This window comes from Hemitrygon akajei, chromosome 26 (genome assembly GCF_048418815.1).
Source record: "Hemitrygon akajei chromosome 26, sHemAka1.3, whole genome shotgun sequence".
Classification (NCBI taxonomy): Eukaryota; Metazoa; Chordata; class Chondrichthyes; order Myliobatiformes; family Dasyatidae; genus Hemitrygon; species Hemitrygon akajei.
The window spans coordinates 49,929,807-49,952,485 of NC_133149.1; the positions used below are offsets into that span (position 1 = coordinate 49,929,807).

Below are 22,679 nucleotides of genomic sequence, written 5' to 3' on the forward strand. Positions count from 1 at the left end.
CTTGGGCAGCGTCTTGACCCGAGCCTCCTCTCTGTCTCCATCGACGGCCCCACTGAGTTCCTCGAGCGGATTCTCTTATTGCTTTTCAGTCCCCGCGAGGTTGCCGCTCCCGATTCTACCCACCGCTCTCCGCCGTTCCCGGAGAGCCATCTTGCTTCCTCTTGTGAAGGTGTGGTCTGGCGGAGCGTCACCGCCGGGGCCTGGCGTCCGCGGAGACCCTCGGCTAACGGGTGTCCGGGCAGCGGGCGGGTCATCCCTCCCCTCTCCTCGCTGGAGATCCGGCGTCGCGCAACCCGGCCACTTTGAGCCGGCCAAGGCCTGCATCGGCCAGGTCCAACACCGAGGCTGTGGGGTTCAGCGTGGTGAGGCGTGTGGGGCGTGGCGCGGTGGAGCCACTTTAACCTGGCCCACGCCTTTCGCTATCGTGGTCCGACAACACTTGGCTGAACGAACCGGGTGCGCACTGGGACACATCGTCAGTAACGCAACCTGGGGCCATTTCACCCCTTTAGACACCGTCGCCCAGGCGACCCAGCCAAGGTTGATTGTGTTTAACCCATGGAGCAAGTTAATGAGAGACATGTCATTCTGAGTGTAATGGTATTTTAGACTATTACTTGGCTTTGTTTTGACCGTTTGGGGAGTAGAAATGTTCTGAGGCCTAGTTATCAGGCTTTATCTCGAAGTCAAGGTTCAACCTCACTTTGTTTACGCTTGCCTTTAATTTGCATCTGTCTGCCCGGGAGTGGACGGGTTAACTCAACTGTGTTTACCGGGGACAGCGGAGCCCCACGGTTAACGGTCAGGCTCGATGGCACGAGGGAGGCTGGGAACCTCTGAACCCAACGGAGGTGAAGTACCCTGACGAGAGTTTGCAACTCTGTGGCTTGCTTGGGATTCGACCTTCAAAGGGAACACAAATTTTTTTTAAAAAAAATGTGTTTTGAAGCTCGGAGCTTTTTAATGTCAGCCCATGATCTTCTAACGAAAGGATATTTTTTTTGTTCTTTCAAGTTTAAAGGCAGGGAATATTTTGGCAGGGAATGGTCTTGCTGTCTGTGTACTTTCACGATTCCTGATGTGCACGTACTTCGATAAAAGTGTACTTTGAACTTTGAATGGATCCCTTAGTTAAGTGTTGTTTTTTAATTACAGTACCGTGCAAAAAGTCCTGGGCGCGAACATGTGGCGAGGGAGACCTGGGCGTCTGCTCACTGTGCAGCAATTTTACATATTGCGCTCCACTGCCACCGCGAAGCAAAAAACAAAACACATTTCGTGACGGGTGTGAGTGACGACGAACCTGATTCTGGTGTGGACCGAGAGTGGGAGGTCGATTAAGAGGGGAGTGGTGGTTGGGAGGAGGGAAGCACCAGAGAGACGTTCTGTAATGATCAGTAAGCCAATTGTCTGGAATCAGGTGTGACCCTGCAGGGCTGGGGGTGTGTCTGCACCCGTACCACCCCCCCCCCACCCCACCCCTGGCACTCCTTCTCTGCCGCCTGTCCGCCACCCCCTCCCGTGTCGCTCCACCCCTCGCCATTCCCAACATCCTTTGTTCCCGCCAGGTTTACAAACTTGGTCCTCGCTCCACGTTGACAAATATATGTATACCAGGGGTGATTGATATTGTGGCCTACGGTAGAAGGTGTCGCATTTATTTTTCAACATAGTCCCCTCCCACATTCACACACTTAGTCCAGCGGTCGTGGAGCATACGGATCTTGGACCTCCAGAAAGTGTCCCCAGCAGGGGTGGTTGATAAGTTTGTGGCCTGAGATAGAACGAGATGAGTTATTAACTTCAAGCTTTCTGCATAATCACTCAGAGAGTTGAACTGCACGTGCACATAATGAGAGCTGTATAACTCATCTCCTATTGTACAGGTGTATAATGTATGACTATTGTACAGGTGTATAGTGTACGACTATTGTACAGGTGTATAATGTGCGACTATTGTACAGGTGTATAATGTATGACTATTGTACAGGTGTATAATGTACGACTATTGTACAGGTGTATAGTGTACGACTATTGTACAGGTGTATAATGTACGACTATTGTACAGGTGTATAATGTACGACTATTGTACAGGTGTACAGTGTACGACTATTGTACAGGTGTACAGTGTACGACTATTGTACAGGTATATAATGTATGACTATTGTACAGGTGTATAGTGTACGACTATTGTACAGGTGTATAGTGTACGACTATTGTACAGGTGTATAGTGTACGACGGACCATGTTGGAGAGAGGTGTTGATTTGCCCTTTCTTGTGTTCACAGGTCATGGAGACCAAAAACATGCTCTATTTAGTAACGGAGTACGCCAAAAACGGAGAGATCTTCGGTAAGTGTTAATCTCACCACCACCTCTATTGTCTCCTAGCTCCACGGGCGGCATGTGCAAGTTAACCGAGGTTCTTTGTGATGGTTTGGCCTTTCTGTCTGTTTGTTTGTTAAAAGGTTTAACTTTGAGTGAGTAAAGACATGCCCGTTACTTGGCTTGTGTTTGGGGCAGCGATGAAGGCCCTCCGTCTCTGGCGGTGCTCGGGGGCTTCCCTCCTCGTGTCAGTACCTTCCTCTCGGTTTTCACCACCGTCAGTCACACAAGTCCCGGGCGGAGGCTCGGGAGTACTGTCAAGCTCTGATGTCGAAGGATTCTTCACTGCTGTTTCCGTAACAGTTTTGTTTGACCGGTCAGGGTTGTCAGCACCCCCCCCACCCCGGAACCTGGACCACTCCCAGTGTGACCTCTACCCTTTGACCTGTTCGGCACACACAGGTGACCCTACCAAGAGCCAAAGCAGGAAGCCCTGACTCCAGCCAGCGTAGTAGCTCTCCGGGTCAGTGAGGCGGGCAAGGTTGTGGTCCGCTGAGAGGCTGAACGATGGACGGCACTTAGTGATTGAAATTCTGGCTGGCCTGTGTGTTGAGATTCAAAACTACATCATTGACGCTGTAGGCAAATGAAGTTATGTAAATGCCGGTATCTTCTGAATGTGTTTGCTCGAGTGCCATATGCAATTTTTGCTGTCTATGATGAGGAAAGAGTTTTGGAATGGACTTCCATTTGCAATTTATTAGCCTCTGGGATAAGCCGTGAACGTCTTTGTCAAGATCTGCTTCTGCTGAGAGGTGGATCCTGAGATCCACAGTGATCCACTCGGATGGGCATGGTATGGGCCTGCTGTTTAACGTCCGTTACCTGGTCATCCGAAAATATCACATCTAGTTTGATTATCGTTCAAAAACCGTACGTAGTTACAGCTGGATGAGACAGCATCCCTCTGGGGCCAAGGTGCGAAACATTCACAAATAGCAAGTAACGTGATTCACTATAGCGAGTTAAGATGCATATTCTCTCGGGGGTGGGGGGGGAACTTGTATAGCCCGAGACCCTGAGCGGCAATGTCCGGCAATCGATGGTGCGGTCTCCTGGTGGTGTACACGACGCAGCCTGTCGCTCCACCGCCGGGCGAGGCCAGGCCCCGGCCGAGCTTGGGCACCGCGCTGTAGATTTTCCGCATGTCCCATCCGGTTTTCTGCGGCAGGCAAGCCCGCGGCGTGAGGCTTGAGCAGGGATTGGTATTGCCGAGGATCTATAAGGCTCCAGTGAGGCCTCAGCTTTGGCCCCTTATCTTGGAAAGGACGCGCTGAAACTGGAGAGGGTTCAAAGGTGGCTGACGAAAATGATTCCAGGATTCAACGGCTCATGAAGAGCGTCTGATGGCTCCGGGCCTCCGTTCGCTGGGATTCAGAAGAATGAGGGGTGACCTCAACGAAAGGGGAGAGGCCTCGATAGAGTGGATGTGGAGCGGATGTTTCCTATAGTGGGGGAGTCTAGGACCAGAGGACACAGATAGAGTGGATGTGGAGAGGATGTTTCCTATAGTGGGGGAGTCTAGGACCAGAGGACACAGATAGAGTGGATGTGGAGAGGATGTTTCCTATAGTGGGGGAGTCTAGGACCAGAGGGCACAGATAGAGTGGACGTGGAGAGGATGTTTCCTATAGTGGGGGAGTCTAGGACCAGAGGACACAGATAGAGTGGATGTGGAGAGGATGTTTCCTATAGTGGGGGAGTCTAGGACCAGAGGACACAGATAGAGTGGAGGTGGAGAGGATGTTTCCTATAGTGGAGGAGTCTAGGACCAGAGGACACAGATGGAGTGGGTGTGGAGAGGCTGTTTCATATAGTGGGGGAGTCTAGGACCAGAGGACACAGATAGAGTGGGTGTGGAGAGGATGTTTCCTATAGTGGGAGAGTCTAGGACCAGAGGACACAGATAGAGTGGATGTGGAGAGGATGTTTCTAACAGTGGGGGAGTCTAGGACCAGAGGGCACAGATAGAGTGGGTGTGGAGAGGATGTTTCCTATAGTGGGGGAGTCTAGGACCAGAGGGCACAGATAGAGTGGGTGTGGAGAGGATGTTTCCTATAGTGGGGGAGTCTAGGACCAGAGGACACAGATAGAGTGGGTGTGGAGAGGATGTTTCCTATAGTGGGGGAGTCTAGGACCAGAGGGCACAGATAGAGTGGATGTGGAGAGAATGTTTCCAACAGTGGGGGAGTCTAGGACCAGAGGGCACAGATAGAGTGGGTGTGGAGAGGATGTTTCCTATTGTGGGGGAGTCTAGGACCAGAGGGCACAGATAGAGTGGGTGTGGAGAGGATGTTTCCTGTAGTGGGGGAGTCAAGGACCAGAGGGCACAAATAGAGTGGATGTGGAGAGGATGTTTCCAACGGTGGGAGAGTCTTCCTTCGATCCTGTGCGGTAGGCCATGCCCGCTGCCCTCACTGGGCGGCGATGCAGCCTGTCAGAATGCAGTCTTGAGGGTGATCAGGGTTTCGGGTGGGACCATTAGACATACTTCCCTTTTCCCCAAAGAGAAGGGGGGGAGGTTGAGGGGGCTGAAACTAAGCCAGCAGCATCTCCGCATTCGGATAACGCGTTTACTTCGTTAGAATCGGGACCAAGAATCTCTGAGTGTTCGTTGTAATGAAGATGAGAGAGTCTGCAGAGGCTGGGACACCAAAGCAAACGCACACGATGCGTTGCAGGAACTGAGAAGCGCGGGCGGTCTCCGTGGAAACGGATGAACAGCCTCTGCTTCGGGCCGAGACCCTGCTTCTGGTGGTGCATATCTGAACAGAGAAAGCCAGAGACACTCAGCCGTCAGGCGGCATCCGTCCCAGTTTGTGGATTCGATCCCTCAGCCGATGAAGGTGTCTCTCCTTCACCAGCCTGTCAGCCCATTTTGATGGAGCCTTGGATCTTCCTGCCCTGGTGTTTACCATTTTTGTCCTATCCCCGTCTGACTTCCCAAAATCCACCGCCTGGCTCCTCATTCCTTAATTGTATCCTAAGACCATAAGATATAGGAGCAGAAGAAGGCCGTTTGGCCCATCGAGTCTGCTCTGCCGTTCAGTCATGGGTTGACCCCGTTCCTCCAGTCAGCCCCACTCCCCCTGCCTTCTCCCCAGACCCTTTGATGCCCCGGCTAATCAGGAACCTATCTCCCTCTGTCTGAAATGCATCCAATGACGTGCCCTCCACATCCCCTCGTGGCAACAAATCCCACAGATTTACCACCCTCTGGCTAAAGAAACTTCTCCGCACCTCAGTTCTAAAAGGTCGTCCTTCGATCCTGAAGTCGTGCCCTCTTGTCCTGGACTCCCCTACCACGGGAAATAACTTTTGCCGTATCTAATCTGCTCAGGCCTTTTAACATTCGGAATGTATCGCTGGGCAGTTTCTCCAGGGTACCCTCTCTACCTTTTAACATTTGGAATGTATCGCTGGGCAGTTTCTCCAGGGCACCCTCTCTACCTTTTAACATTCGGAATGTATCGCTGGGCAGTTTCTCCAGGGTACCCTCTCTACCTTTTAACATTCGGAATGTATCACTGGGCAGTTTCTCCAGGGTACCCTCTCTACCTTTTAACATTCGGAATGTATCGCTGGGCAGTTTCTCCAGGGCACCCTCTCTACCTTTTAACATTCGGAATGTATCGCTGGGCAGTTTCTCCAGGGCACCCTCTCTACCTTTTAACATTCGGAATGTATCGCTGGGCAGTTTCTCCAGGGTACCCTCTCTACCTTTTAACATCTGGAATGTATCGCTGGGCAGTTTCTCCAGGGTACCCTCTCTACCTTTTAACATTTGGAATGTATCGCTGGGCAGTTTCTCCAGGGTACCCTCTCTACCTTTTAACATTCGGAATGTATCGCTGGGCAGTTTCTCCAGGGTACCCTCTCTACCTTTTAACATCTGGAATGTATCGCTGGGGAATTTCTCCAGGGTACCCTCTCTACCTTTTAACATCTGGAATGTATCGCTGGGCAGTTTCTCCAGGGTACCCTCTCTACCTTTTAACATTCGGAATGTATCGCTGGGCAGTTTCTCCAGGGTACCCTCTCTACCTTTTAACATCTGGAATGTATCGCTGGGGAATTTCTCCAGGGTACCCTCTCTACCTTTTAACATCTGGAATGTATCGCTGGGCAGTTTCTCCAGGGTACCCTCTCTACCTTTTAACATTGGGAATGTATCGCTGGGCAGTTTCTCCAGGGTACCCTCTCTACCTTTTAACATTCGGAATGTATCGCTGGGCAGTTTCTCCAGGGTACCCTCTCTACCTTTTAACATTCGGAATGTATCGCTGGGCAGTTTCTCCAGGGTACCCTCTCTACCTTTTAACATTCGGAATGTATCGCTGGGCAGTTTCTCCAGGGTACCCTCTCTACCTTTTAACATTCGGAATGTATCGCTGGGCAGTTTCTCCAGGGTACCCTCTCTACCTTTTAATATCTGGAATGTATCGCTGGGCAGTTTCTCCAGGGTACCCTCTCTACCTTTTAACATTCTGAATGTATCGCTGGGCAGTTTCTCCAGGGTACCCTCTCTACCTTTTAACATTCGGAATGTATCGCTGGGCAGTTTCTCCAGGGTACCCTCTCTACCTTTTAACATTCGGAATGTATCGCTGGGGAATTTCTCCAGGGTACCCTCTCTACCTTTTAACATCTGGAATGTATCGCTGGGCAGTTTCTCCAGGGTACACTCTCTACCTTTTAACATTCGGAATGTATCGCTGGGCAGTTTCTCCAGGGTACCCTCTCTACCTAGCCGGCCAGCGGTGTGGTGGCATTCACGTCGAGTCAAGTGGCCCCGGGGGTTCGAATCCCGTCGGCTCCTTGCCCGCTTGTTGAGCGTCGAGCCGGCAGCTCAGCCCCGTCTCAATCGCTCGTTGGACTGTTTGAAGAGGGAACCAAGTGTGTTGTCTGAGGGAGGGCAATGGACATCAGTCAGGTCTCTGTGAAAGTTCGGTCAGAGATCTTACTTATCGCCAGCCGAGCCAGCATTTATTGCCCATCCCTAGTTGCCCTTGAGAAGGTGGCGATGAGCTGCCTTCTTGAACCGCTGCGTTCCCTGAGGTGTGGGGGACACCCACGGTGCTGTCAGGGAGGGAATTCCATGATTTTGACCCAGCGACCTTTCTCTAGGCATCCGTTAGTCTCGAGAGACCATGGACCCTGCCTGGGCAGTTGCCCAAGCTGCAAGTCTCCCCTCTCCACGCCACCGATGTTGTCCAAGGGAAGGGCACTAGGACCCATACAGCTCGGCACCAGTGTTGTCACAGAGCAATGTGTTGTTAAGTGCCTCGCTCAAGGACACAAACACACTGCCTCAGCTGAGGCTCGAACCAGTGACCTTCAGATCACCAGACCGATGCCTTCTGCACCAACACAGAACTTTTTATAACCCATTAGAACCAACTAAGTGTACTGTTCCTAAGGCAGCACCTCCCAGACCCACGCCCACCACGCTCTAGAAGGACGAGAACAGCAGATACCTGGGAACAGCACCACTTGGAAATCCCCCTCCGAGTCACTCGCCATCCCGACTCGGAAACAGGTCACCGTTCCTCAGAATCACGGAATCCCCTCCCCACACCTCGGGGGCCGCAGCGGTTCATCGCCACCTTCCCAAGGGCTGGGTTGATACCCTGCTGGTGGTGGGCTCGAGGGATTCCGCTGGACGTTCCTTGGCACCGGGGCGCTGGAGTCTCTTCGACTTCCCGCCACCCGTGAGCGGAGCTCAGTTCAACTCCTCTCCTCTGACGGTCTGACGAGGGAGAGGTGGGTTTGCCGCTTGCTTCCCGCCACCCGTGAGTGGAGCTCAGTTCAACTCCTCTCCTCTGACGGTCTGACGAGGGAGAGGTGGGTTTTCCGCTTGCTTCCCCCTCCCCCCCCCCCCGTGCCCAGATCGTACCGCGCGAATTCAATTCGGAGCCTGCACCTCTTCCTGCCGACAGGGTTACGTGGCAAGAGGCTCACCCAGTCCTACCAGGGGTAGACGCTACCTCCCCTTGCCTCCCCCCCAACCCCTGCCAACAGGGTTACGTGGCAAGAGGCTCACCCAGTCCTACCAGGGGTAGACGCTACCTCCCCTTCCCTCCCCCCCCAACCCCTGCCGACAGGGTTACGTGGCAAGAGGCTCACCCAGTCCTACCAGGGGTAGACGCTACCTCCCCTTCCCCCCACCCCAACCCCTGCCGACAGGGTTACGTGGCAAGAGGCTCACCCAGTCCTACCAGGGGTAGACGCTACCTCCCCTTCCCCTTTCCCCCCAACCCCAAGAGACACTGGCGAGATGCCAAATAGCTCCTGGTGATTGGATCTATTTTGTGATTTGGTTTTCAAAAACCAAAAGACAAACTTCACGACGTTCATAAACAGGAGAGAATCTGCAGATGCCGGAAATTCGGGGGGGGAGAGAGAGAGAGAGAGAGACACGCACACACACACAGACAGACATACACAGACAGACACACTCACTCACTCACTCACTCACACACACTCACACACACACGCACACACACGCACACACACGCACACACACGCACACTCACGCACACTCACACACACGCACACTCACGCACACTCACACACACGCACACACACACACACACACACACACACACACACACACACACACACACACACACACACACACACACACACACACACACACACACACACACCTCCCCACCCCCCGGAGAAACTCAGCAGGCCAGGCAGCACCTGTGGAAAAGAGTGCACAGTCAGCAATTCGGGCCGAGTCCCTTCCTCAGGGACTGAGAAGGAAGGGGAGGGCTGGGGGGGGCGGGTGCGGAAAGTGGGAGAGGCCACAGCTGGAAGGTGACGGGTGAAGCCAGGCGAGTGGGAAAGGTAAAGGGCTGGAGAGGAAGGAATCTGATAGGAGAGGAGAGTGGACTGTGGGGGAAAGGGAAGGAGGAGAGACACCTGGGGGAGGTGATGGGTGGGAGAGGTAAAGGGCTGGAGAGGAAGGAATCTGACAGGAGAGGAGAGTGGACCGTGGGAGAAAGGGAAGGAGGAGGGACACCAGGGGGAGGTGATGGGTGGGAGAGTTAAAGGGCTGGAGAGGAAGGAATCTGATAGGAGAGGAGAGTGGACTGTGGGAGAAAGGGAAGGAGGAGGGACACCAGGGGGAGGTGATGGGTGGGAAAGGTAAAGGGCTGGAGAGGAAGGAATCTGACAGGAGAGGAGAGTGGGCCGTGGGAGAAAGGGAAGGAGGAGGGACACCAGGGGGAGGTGACGGGTGGGAAAGGTAAAGGGCTGGAGAGGAAGGAATCTGACAGGAGAGGAGAGTGGGCCGTGGGAGAAAGGGAAGGAGGAGGGACACCAGGGGGAGGTGACGGGTGGGAAAGGTAAAGGGCTGGAGAGGAAGGAATCTGATAGGAGAGGAGAGTGGACCGTGGGAGAAAGGGAAGGAGGAGGGACACAAGGGGGAGGTGATGGGTTGGGAAAGGTAAAGGGCTGGAGAGGAAGGAATCTGACAGGAGAGGAGAGTGGACAGTGGGAGAAAGGGAAGGAGGAGGGAAGGTGATAGATAGGTGAGGAGAGGAGGGTGGAGGAATAAGACAGGGCAGGGGGAAGGCAAACCAATGAACAGGAAAAGTCCTTTAACATTTTCATACCATTTGAAGGATTATAAAACCTGCTATTAAATTGTTTTGAGTAGAACTTTACAAGGGGACTTGGTAGCGACTCTCCCGATTGTCTGTTTTATTAGCATTTATATGGGGTGTGTCTCGGAGCCCGGGGTGGAACTTGTTAAACCCTCTGACCTTGCGGGTCGCGCTTGGCTGGTGGTTCTCCAACAGCTACGGTTTCAAAGAGCGCCTCTCCACCGAGTGGCACTTTGAAGTGTAACGCCGGGAAATCCCGGGACTGTATTTTCCTTTTCAAATCTTTTTATTATTATTATTATTATCCAAAATAACAAGGGTACGTTGAAGTAAGTAACACTTACAATGTCGCAAAGGGGAAAACACAGTGTTCTAAAGATTGAAAAATATGGTGACACGCAAAAAAGAAAGGAAAAAACCCTACTAACATAGAACATAGAACAGTACAGCTGTGCAGTTGTGCCGACCCTCAAACCCTGCCCCCCCCCCCCCATATAACCCTCCATCTTAAATTCCTCCATATACCTGTCTAGTAGTCTCTTAAACTTCACTAGTGTATCTGCCTCCACCACTGACTCGGGCAGTGCATTCCACGCACCAACCACTCTCTGAGTGAAAAACCTTCCTCTAATATCCCCCTTGAACTTCCCTCCCGTTACCTTAAAGCCATGTCCTCTTGTATTGAGCAGTAGTGCCCTGGGGAAGAGGCGCTGGCTGTCCACTCTATCTATTCCCCTTAATATCTTGTACACCTCTATCATTTCTCCTCTCATCCTCCTTCTCTCCCGAGAGTAAAGCCCTAGCTCCCTTAATCTCTGATCATAATCCATACTCTCTAAACCAGGCAGCATCCTGGTAAATCTCTTCTGTACCCTTTCTAAAGCAAAGAAAAGTGAGAAACAGAATCTGCTGGGTGTTCGACCCCGGAGCCGTGCGTCATACAAGAAGCTTCTAACGGTAAACATCAAACCGCCAGCAAAAAAGATTCATACCAACATTTACAATCAGATCGTGGATAAAATCTACCAATGAACTCAAACGGCAGTAACGAGCAAATGGGCCCCATCTTTTCTCAAAATCAAACACAGGTTCGAAGGTTCGGCTCCTAATTTTCTCCAAACTAAGACTTGAGAGAACCGTTGTGACGGAGTGGGAGCCGACGTATCCTCCCGCTTCAACAGAACGGCCCTCCTCCCTATCGATGTAACAAACGCAATGAGGCGTTGGTCAGGCAGAGGAATACCGCGGATATTTTGAGGAATTATTCCAAGTATTTTCCTGAGGGGCTGCATGTTCTCTGCCGTCAGTTGCCCCCCCGAGAAGATGTAACATTTAACACCATGGTCCTGAAAAACGTTGTCTGGTTTTTACTGCGCACTGTACCAGCAGTCATGGTCGAAATGACAATGAAAGTGACTTGACTTGAAGATGGTGGAGAGCTGCTTTCATCAAGGTCAGCCCAATGAAATAACTAACTAATGTATTCATTTATCAATTCACTTATCTGCCTGTTCTGATGGACCTATTTGTTAATTAAGACAGCGCAGAAGTTGGAAATCCGAACTATTTAAAAAAAAGAGAGAAACGGCAGAAACTTAGCAGTCAGGCAGCACCTGTCCAAATCCTTGTGTTCGATCCCTCCTGCCGCACAACTCCTTGTCGGCCGGTGAGGCCATTTTGAGACAGCGAGGGATCTGAACCCGTGGACTTTTCCGGTCAGCGTTCCTTGGTGCCCCGGCATCTGCTGCTGACTCCCAGCGTGACTCGGCTTCCCAAAGTGCACCCTTATTCCACAATTGTATCCGCTGGCTTCGCTGGGCAGTTGCTCCAAGGATGCCCTCCCTACCTACTGACGTGATTCAAGCCCTGGCCTGATCGCGGGACGATTGGCGGTGACCAATTAACCTCCCGACTTGTACGTCTTTTAGACTTGTGCGAGGAAACGGAGTCAGGATCAGGTTTATTATCCTGTGACGGGAAATGTGTTGACTTAGCAGCAGCAGTTCAAAGCGATACATAATGTAGAAAATAATAATAATAAATGAAATAAAAATAGTAATAATAAATAAATCAATCAATTGCAGTATATGTATATTGAAAAGATTAAAAAATCGTGCAAAAAACAGAAATACTGTGTATTTAAAAGAAGTGAGGTCGTGTCCAAGGGTTCAGTGTCCATTTAGGAATCAGATGGCGGAGGGGAAGAAGCTGTTCCTGAATCGCTGAGTGTGTGTCTTCAGGCTCCTGTACCTCCTCCCTGATGGCGGAGGGGAAGAAGCTGTTCCTGAGTCGCTGAGTGTGTGTCTTCAGGCTCCTGTACCTCCTCCCTGATGGCGGAGGGGAAGAAGCTGTTCCTGAATCGCTGAGTGTGTGTCTTCAGGCTCCTGTACCTCCTCCCTGATGGCGGAGGGGAAGAAGCTGTTCCTGAATCGCTGAGTGTGTGTCTTCAGGCTCCTGTACCTCCTCCCTGATGGCGGAGGGGAAGAAGCTGTTCCTGAATCTTTGAGTGTCTGCCTTCAGGCTCCTGTACTTCCTCCCTGATGGCAGAGGGGAAGAAGCTGTTCCTGAATCATTGAGTGTGTGTCTTCAGACTCCTGTACCTCCTCCCTGATGGCGGAGGGGAAGAAGCTGTTCCCGAATCGCTGAGTGTGTGTCTTCAGGCTCCTGTACCTCCTCCCTGATGGCGGAGGGGAAGAAGCTGTTCCTGAATCGCTGAGTGTGTGCCTTCAGGCTCCTGTACCTCCTCCCTGACGGCGGAGGGGAAGAAGCTGTTCCTGAATCGTTGAGTGTGTGCCTTCAGGCTTCTGTATCTCCTCCCTGATGGCAGAGGGGAAGAAGCTGTTCCTGAATCGCTGAGTGTGTGTCTTCAGGCTCCTGTATCTCCTCCCTGATGGCAGAGGGGAAGAAGCTGTTCCTGAATCGCTGAGTGTGTGTCTTCAGGCTCCTGTACCTCCTCCCTGATGGCGGAGGGGAAGAAGCTGTTCCCGAATCGCTGAGTGTGTGTCTTCAGGCTCCTGTATCTCCTCCCTGATGGCAGAGGGGAAGAAGCTGTTCCTGAATCGCTGAGTGTGTGTCTTCAGGCTCCTGTACCTCCTCCCTGATGGCGGAGGGGAAGAAGCTGTTCCTGAATCGCTGAGTGTGTGTCTTCAGGCTCCTGTACCTCCTCCCTGATGGCGGAGGGGAAGAAGCTGTTCCTGAATCGCTGAGTGTGTGCCTACAGGCTCCTGTACCTCCTCCCTGATGGCAGAGGGGAAGAAGCTGTTCCTGAATCGCTGAGTGTGTGTCTTCAGGCTCCTGTACCTCCTCCCTGATGGCGGAGGGGAAGAAGCTGTTCCGGAATCGCTGAGTGTGTGTCTTCAGGCTCCTGTATCTCCTCCCTGATGGCAGAGGGGAAGAAGCTGTTCCTGAATCGCTGAGTGTGTGTCTTCAGGCTCCTGTACCTCCTCCCTGATGGCGGAGGGAAAGAAGCTGTTCCTGAATCGTTGAGTGTGTGTCTTCAGGCTCCTGTACCTCCTCCCTGATGGCGGAGGAGAAGAAGCTGTTCCCGAATCGCTGAGTGTGTGTCTTCGGGCTCCTGTACCTCCTCCCTGATGGCAGAGGGGAAGAAGCTGTTCCTGAATCGCTGAGTGTGTGTCTTCAGGCTCCTGTACCCCCTCCCTGATGGCGGAGGGGAAGAAGCTGTTCCTGAATCGCTGAGTGTGTGTCTTCAGGCTCCTGTACCTCCTCCCTGATGGCGGAGGGGAAGAAGCTGTTCCTGAATCGTTGAGTGTGTGTCTTCAGGCTCCTGTACCTCCTCCCTGATGGCGGAGGAGAAGAAGCTGTTCCCGAATCGCTGAGTGTGTGTCTTCAGGCTCCTGTACCTCCTCCCTGATGGCGGAGGGGAAGAAGCTGTTCCTGAATCGCTGAGTGTGTGTCTTCAGGCTCCTGTACCTCCTCCCTGATGGCGGAGGAGAAGAAGCTGTTCCCGAATCGCTGAGTGTGTGTCTTCGGGCTCCTGTACCTCCTCCCTGATGGCGGAGGGGAAGAGGCTGTTCCTGAATCGCTGAGTGTGTGTCTTCAGGCTCCTGTACCTGCTCCCTGATGGTAACAGTGAGAAAAGGACATGCCCTGGGTGCTGGGGATCCTTAATAATGGTCGCTGCCTTTCTGAGACACCGCTCCCTGAAGATGTCCTGGGTACTTTGTAGGCTAGTGCCCAAGATGGAGCCTCCAAAACTATAGCAGTTTTTGAGTGCACCCAGAGTATAAGCTCCTTACAGGCAGCGGCGGGAATTGAACCCGGGTGATTGTTATTGTCAGGCCCTGAGATGACCAGTGCTGCACCTTGTTGCCCACAGCATCTACAAATGTACCTCCTGTGCAACAGAGAATCAAACTAGCAGCCAGCTGGCCTTACTGGATAAGACTCCTCTCTCTGAAGCGAGCGAACGAAGGTTTTGTTGAGTACTCTAGCTTCTGACACCAGAGTGGCATGTTGAGGGACTTGCTGCAAACTATTGAACTGACTGTCCTTTCAGGTTTACAGAAAATATCGGGAGGGATTACGTTGAAAGTGTTCCCGATTGCCTCCTTTCGGGGTTATTGGGCAGGGCAAGTGACTGAGGTGCTGCTGTGCTCTCTTCGTAATTGCACTGGTGTCAGGGCCCCTGAACAGGCTCTCTGAGGTGGTAACCCCTGAGGCATTGAAAGTTGCTGACCCTCTCCATCTCTGATCTCCCTGCTTAGAGGTCCTCTTGACTTGCTCCTCCTCCTGCCCGAGGTCAGCTGACGTTAAGGTGTTGTGGCCTCCCTCCGATACGCTGCCACCTCCGATCTGGCAAATGGTAATGCTGTCGGTCTGGCCCACGACGGTGGCGTTAGCACGGTTGAAAATGGCATTGGGGCTGTGCTTAGCGTCACGTTCATAAGCGTGAAACTGTGGAGGAGATGTTGTGAATACACAGTGTATGTATGCTGAACAGATTTAAAAACCATGCAAAGAAACAGAAATACTGTGAAATTGTGGAGGGAATGGCAGGCCCCCTGGGGAGTGTTTTCGAAGGGAGGGAGCTTGGAGTACAGGTCAGAAACATGAGAAAATATCTAGATGCTGGAAATCCAAGACAACACACACACACACACACACACACACACACACACACACACACACACACACACACACACACACACACACACACACACACACACAGACGCACACGCACACACACAGACACACACACACACACACACAGACGCACACGCACACACACAGACACACACACACACAGACACAGACACACACTCACACACACACAGACACACTCACACACACACACTCACACAGACATACACTCTCACACACACACGCACACACACAGACACACACACACACACACAGACGCACACGCACAGACACACACACACAGACACACACTCACACACAGACACACAGACACACACACAGACACACTCACACACACACACTCACACAGACACACACACACAGACACACACACACAGACACACAGACACACACACAGACACACACACACACACACTCACACAGACACACTCTCACACCCACACACACACACACACACAGACACACACACACACACACACACACAGACACACACACACAGACAGAGACACACACAGAGACACAGACACACACTCACACTCACACACACACACTCACACAGACACACTCTCACACACACACACACACACACACACAGACACACACACACACACACGCACACACAGACACACACAGACAGAGACACACACAGAGACACAGACACACACTCACACTCACACAGACACACTCACACACACACACACTCACACAGACACACACTCTCACACACACACGCACACACACAGACACACACACACACAGACGCACACGCACACGCACACACACTCACACAGACACACACACAGACACACACTCACACACAGACACACAGACACACACACAGACACACTCACACACTCACACAGACACACACTCTCACACACACACACACACACAGACACACACACACACACACACACAGACACACAGACACACACACAGACAGAGACACAGAGACAAACACACACACACACACACACACAGAGACAGACAGACACACACACACACACAGACACACACACACACACACACACACAGACACACACACACTCACACACACACACACACACACACACACACACACACACACACACACACACACACACACACACACACACACACACAAAACGCTGGAGGAACTCAACAGCTCAGGAAAAGAGTGAACAGTCAACGTTTCGGGCCGAGATCCTTCGTCAGGACCGGAAAGGAAGAGGAGAGGTCAGGGCAAGAGGGTGGGTGGGGCGGAAGGCGTACAGGTTGGCAGGTGAGAGGTGGAACTGGGAATGGGGGGGGGAAGGGCAGACGCGAAGAGCTGGGAAGTCGGTCGGTGAACGGGATGAAGGGCTGGAGAAGGGGGGAGTCTGATGGTAAAGGACAGACGACCACGGGAGAATGGGAAGGGGACAGGAGCACCAGAGAGGCAGCTAAGGAGATGAGGGAAACGGGAATGGGGAAGTGGGGGAATTACTGGAAGTGTGGGAAATCGATGTGGGCGCCATCGTGGTGCACGAGTCAGCGACTCACTTGTAAGTGGAGTCACAGGCAGACGGGGTCGTGACGGAGGATTTTCAGGGCCCTGCGCCACTGCCACGTCGGGTGGGACAACCGAGCCGATTCCGTTTCTGAAAATGCAGTTTTACAGGGTGCTGGTGAGGTCCCACCCTGGGTGTAGTGTTTTCTGTTTCGGCCACTCCGCTGCAAGAAGAATATTGTCAGACCGGGAGGCGTGCAGAAGGGGTTTACGAGGATGGGGCCAGGACTGGAGGGACCGAGTCAGAGGACAGGCTGGGGCTTCACTCCTCAAAGGCTGAGAGGCGATCATCGGGTGAACGCAATCTGCCTTTTCCCCGGGGACGGGTTACCAAGAGCGTAGGTTGAAGGTGTCGGGGTGGACTTGATAGGAACTTGAGGCGGGGGGGGGGGAGGAGAATTTTTTTTTTTTAAAGACACAGGGTGGTATCTTTATGGAACGAGTTGCAGGGAGTGTTTGAGACAGTTACGGTGACAGCTTTTTAAAAGGCATTCGGACGGGGCAGGGGTAGGAGGAAAGGGTCAAACACGGGCAAATGGGACCCGCTCCTACGGCAGATGGGAGAGAATCTGCGGGTGCTGGAAATCCAGAGTGGTTCACGCGGGACGCCAGGCAGCGTCTACGGATAAGAGTATGCGGTCGACGTTTCGGACCGAGACCCTTCTTCAGGCCCGGGAGGAGAAATGCGTCGACTGTTCACCCTCTCCCACAGACGCCGCCCGGCCTCCCGAGTCCCTCCAGCATTTTGCGCGTCACATTTTTTTTTCGGGCTGCCGCGGGGCAGATGGGCCGAAAGGCCTGTTTCGGCGATGTGTAACTCCATTGAAAGAGGGTTTCCCCAGCCAGTGTTTATCCCTCAGTGAGCACAACAAAAGCCTTTTATAGTTTGTTGTTTTTGAGAGCTTGCTTTATGCAAATTGTCCCTTGTTTTCCTCAGCAACCCTGTGCGAAGCTGTAAATCCCCCCCGAAACCGTGAATGGTTTCACAGAATAACAGAAAAATCTGAAACAGTTACTCGCTTGTGAATATTGATGTGATAATTAAATTATCGGACTGTTATGGTTAGAGCCAGACCATTAACCCAGAAACACCGCTTTAGGTGCTGCCCGAGCAACTGGGAAATTTAAAATAGGTGTGAATTAATAGATCTGGAATTGAGAAAACTCAGGGACTGTGGCCGTGAGTTACTGGATTGTGCGGAATTCCCGTCGGGTCAGTTCACAAATTTCCCGGAGAGGAAACACGGATCCTCTCCGATATTGGGCCAAGTGTAACCATGTGCGTTGCTGGTGAAGGTGGGATTTCTTCCCCGTTCCGATTGCGAGTACCTTCTCGAGAAGGAGCTGCCGGAGAGCGAGTTCGGGAGTTCAAGTACATCCGCGACGGGAGGGTAGGGGAGGGGGGTGATGCACGGGGTCGAAGTGAGCGCCAGAGAGCTGTAAAAAAAATAATTAGTCAGCTCCGTCATGGGCACTAGCCTCCCCAGCAGCCAGGAAATCTTCAAGGAGCGGTGCCTCAAAAAGATGGCGTCCATCTTTTGGGACCTCACGAGGGCATGCCCTCTTCTTCACCTCCGCCATCAGGGAGGAGGTACAGGAGCCTGAAGACACACACTCAGCGATTCAGGAACAGCTTCTTCCCCTCCGCCATCGGGGAGGAGGAACAGGAGCCTGAAGACACACACTCAGCGATTCAGGAACAGCTTCTTCCCCTCTGCCATCAGGGAGGAGGTACAGGAGCCTGAAGACACACACTCAGCGATTCAGGAACAGCTTCTTCCCCTCTGCCATCAGGGAGGAGGTACAGGAGCCTGAAGACACACACTCAGTGATTCAGGAACAGCTTCTTCCCCTCCGCCATCAGGGAGGAGGTACAGGAGCCTGAAGACACACACTCAGCGATTCAGGAACAGCTTCTTCCCCTCCGCCATCAGGGAGGAGGTACAGGAGCCTGAAGACACACACTCAGCGATTCAGGAACAGCTTCTTCCCCTCCGCCATCAGGGAGGAGGTACAGGAGCCTGAAGACACACACTCAGCGATTCAGGAACAGTTTCTTCCCCTCCGCCATCAGGGAGGAGGTACAGGAGCCTGAAGACACACACTCAGCGATTCAGGAACAGTTTCTTCCCCTCTGTCATCTGATTCCTGAATGGACTTCGAACCCCTGAACTCTGCCTCACTATTTTTTTACTTTTTAAGTATTGCACTACCCATTGAATTTATTGACTAACTATTTAATATACATCTAGTACGAGTTGTCGTAGGTCTCTTGGTGGCCTCCCTCACTAGTCCCCATCTTGCACGGTCACTCAGGTTTTGAGCATGGCCTGGGCAGATTTACAGCCGCGCCATATTCTTTCCATTTCTTGATGATTGACCTGACTGTACTCCGAGGGATATTCAGTGACTTGGAAATGTTCTTGTATCCGTCTCCTGACTTGTGCTTTTCAATAACCTTTCCGCGGAGTTGCTTGGAGTGTTCTTTTGTCCTCGCGGTGTAGTTTTTGCCGGGATACTGACTCACCAGCAGTCGGACCTTCCAGATACAGGCTTATTTTCGCCACAGTCGAGACACCTTGAGTGCACACAGGTCTCCAAACACAGATCTCCGTTTAACTAATGATGTGACTTCTGAAACCCACTGGCTGCGCCAGCGGTGATTTGGTGCGTCACGTTAAAGGGGGTGGGCGGGTGGATACTAAACGCAATCAGTTATTTTGCGTTTTATATTTGTTAATTAATTCAGATCACTGTGCGGAGATCAGTTTTCGAGTCTTTCTCTGTTGATCGGTGTCAAAAAAAAAAAAGCTGAATTAAATCCACCGTGATTCAATGTTGTAAAACAGTAAAACACGAGAACTTCCGGGGGGGGAGGGGGCTGAGTACTTTTTGTCAGGGACTATATATCGGTCTGTCTACAGGTGTGTGTATGTATATAGTCAGGAAGTCGAGTTGGGACTGTATAAAGCTCTGGTCAGCCCTCACTTAGGGCATTTTGTGCACCACCGTTCGCCCTGTCACGGGAAGGAAGGGGAGACATTTTGGGCAGGTGATGAAGGAAGTTCACCCTGGATTACAGAGCACGAGTGAAGAGGAGAGACCGGAAAAAAAAAGTCTGGATGACTTCTCCACAGATTTCGAGGCTGAGCAGTAAACCAGAAAGACGGGAGTCGCAGAGGTTAGAGCCTGTAGACGCGACGGTGAAGTTTGATCGGTATTGAGACAGACGCCTGTCTGGGCTTTGTGTAGACGCGACGGTGAAGTTTGATCGGTATTGAGACAGACGTCTGTCTGGGCTTTGTGTAGACGTGACAGTGAAGTTTGATCGACAATTAGACAGACGCCTGTCTGGGCTTTGTGTAGACGTGACGGTGAAGTTTGATCGGTATTGAGACAGACGTCTGTCTGGGCTTTGTGTAGACGTGACGGTGAAGTTTGATCGGTATTGAGACAGACGTCTGTCTGGCCTCCGCTGTCACCTGTGAAGGGAGGAGTCGCGATTGAAGTCAAACTTTGTGCGATGGGCCCGACCACGTACACTCTCGATGAGCCGGCCGAGCTGCCTTGTCCAAACCGGCCGTTGGCGACCAGGCGAGCGGGTGACTCCGCGTTCTGCTCGACGGGGCGATTGGCGACAATGTCTCGGCTTTGCGGATGACTGAGGGCTGACCGATCACCCGTTCCTCACCTGGCCGTGTGCTGTCCCGCACTGCGGTCGTTGTGGGCTACAATTGCTCCTGTGCTCTGTGGGGGGTGGGGGTGGGTTGAGGTCTTTCTGGAGAGGACCCCCCCCCCCACCCAACTGCACGGCTGTCTGGGCCCTTTGCGGCATCTCGTAGCACGTGGCGTGAAGCGATCTGGCTGGAGACCACCATCCATGGTGGAGCTGACAGAAACTCGTCGGCGGTTCAGACTGAACCTGAGTGCAGATGTTTCAGCCTTGACCTCCACGCTCACCTGCTGGGAAACAGGATGTTGCTTCTGCCTCTTTCTTTTAGCTGCCGCACTCTGTCTATCCCTCTCTCTCTCCATCTACTGTGTGTGTGTGTCTTTCTCTCTCTCTCTCTGCCCATCTCTAACCCTTCGTTTTTCCAGTCGCTGTCTAGTGCTCCTTAATCTCTTGCTTGTGACCCTCCTCTCCTGACCCCGTGTTCCCTTTCCACTCCTCTCTTTCTCTCCCCGCTGGTTCAGTCACCCGTCCTGACTGAGTGATCGCGTACTTCAGTGGAAACCTCCTGCTAGCCGTTGAGTAACAATTACCCGCGGCCTCGGGCCAGCACTGATGACAGTTACGCTTCCTGTGTTCCCCCCTCACCCCCTCGCGGTTTGCCTGGTCATTGAATTCTGCGGAATTCTCCACAGCAAGTGCACATCTGTTTCTGTTAAAACTTTCCTGGAAAGTTCACCAACTGCACAGGGAATCTGTTTCCCTTTCCTGCCAGATTTCACTTCACAGATGAAAGGGGCTAGCCTCCGTTATCTGAAAGAGTTTGTCTTTCACTCAGCACATCCTTTCCCCGGGAGGAGGGGTGTGGGACACAGGGGTGGATGACGGTGGGGGGGGATAGGCCTGCTGAGGACACATCAGTCTTCGGCTAAGCGGACGTGCACCGTGTGTGCGCGCAGTTCTGCTGGTTAATGAGACGCTGCACTAATCCGAGCTTCCTGCCGACAAGGTTCTAATTGCTTGTTGCGTCTTCTCATTTTTTTGTAAATTGCTTGTTTCCTGCCGCAATTGTAAGGCGCAGGCTGAAATTTGTAGAGGAAATGTGTTCATCGCTGATGAGGCTGGGGGGGGTGGGGTGGCGGTGTGGAGCGGGTCAAAGCAAGCCTGCAGCTCGAAGGGAGGAAGGCCTTTCCTGAAACACTGATGCTCTGGAGTCACAGACAAACACAGCACCAACGGCCCACTTGGCTCTCGTCGGCCACAGCCCTCTCTGCGCCCGTCCAGACCCCTCTCAAACGTTCAAATCGAGCTGGCAGCTCGGTTCCACACTCCCACCACCCTCCGAGTGAAGAAGCTTCCCCCCTCACGGTCCCCTTAAACATTTCGCCTTTCACCCTTGACCCTTGAGCCCCACCCACTCCCGACACGCGGCCCAGCCAGTTGCCTTTTACCCTGGCACTTGCGACAATCCCGCTGCAGGCCGGGCGTTGCTAGTTAATCCGCACTGCTGGAACACCCCCCCTCACTGATATTTTTGGAGGGGCGGGGTGGTCATGTAACGAAGTCAGAAGTAGGAGAAGTGAGCCTGATGATACCTTGAACCTAATGCACCATTGATTTAGATCTCAATGCACAAAACAGGCTGCTCTCTTCTCACGGCTGCCATCAGGAAGGAGGTACAGGAGCCTCAGGACCCACACCACCAGGTTCAGGGACAGTTATTACCCCTCAACCATCAGGAAGGAGGTACAGGAGCCTCAGGACCCACACCACCGGGTTCAGGGACAGTTATTACCCCTCAACCATCAGGAAGGAGGTACAGGAGCCTCAGGACCCACACCACCAGGTTCAGGGACATTTATCACCCCTCAACCATCAGGAAGGAGGTACAGGAGCCTCAGGACCCACACCACCAGGTTCAGGGACAGTTATCACCCCTCAACCATCAGGTAGGAGGTACGGGAGCCTCAGGACCCACACCACCAGGTTCAGGGACAGTTATTACCCCTCAACCATCAGGAAGGAGGTACAGGAGCCTCAGGACCCACACCACCAGGTTCAGGGACAGTTATCACCCCTCAACCATCAGGAAGGAGGTACAGGAGACGCAGGACCCACACCACCAGATTCAGGGACAGTTATCACCCCTCAACCATCAGGAAGGAGGTACAGGAGACGCAGGACCCACACCACCAGGTTCAGGGACAGTTATCACCCCTCAACCATCAGGAAGGAGGTACAGGAGACGCAGGACCCACACCACCAGGTTCAGGGACAGTTATCACCTCTCAACCATCAGGAAGGAGGTACAGGAGACGCAGGACCCACACCACCAGGTTCAGGGACAGTTATCACCCCT

The 22,679-nt window shown here is 52.7% G+C and overlaps 1 protein-coding gene across 1 annotated transcript in view; it reads left to right on the plus strand.

Moving 5' to 3' along the window:
• Nucleotides 1-22,679, plus strand: part of LOC140716970 (serine/threonine-protein kinase SIK2-like) — a 334,708-nt gene that overhangs the window by 96,360 nt on the left and 215,669 nt on the right. The window contains 1 exon segment of the mRNA XM_073030168.1: nucleotides 2,289-2,352. Coding sequence (XP_072886269.1) covers nucleotides 2,289-2,352 — 64 coding nt within the window.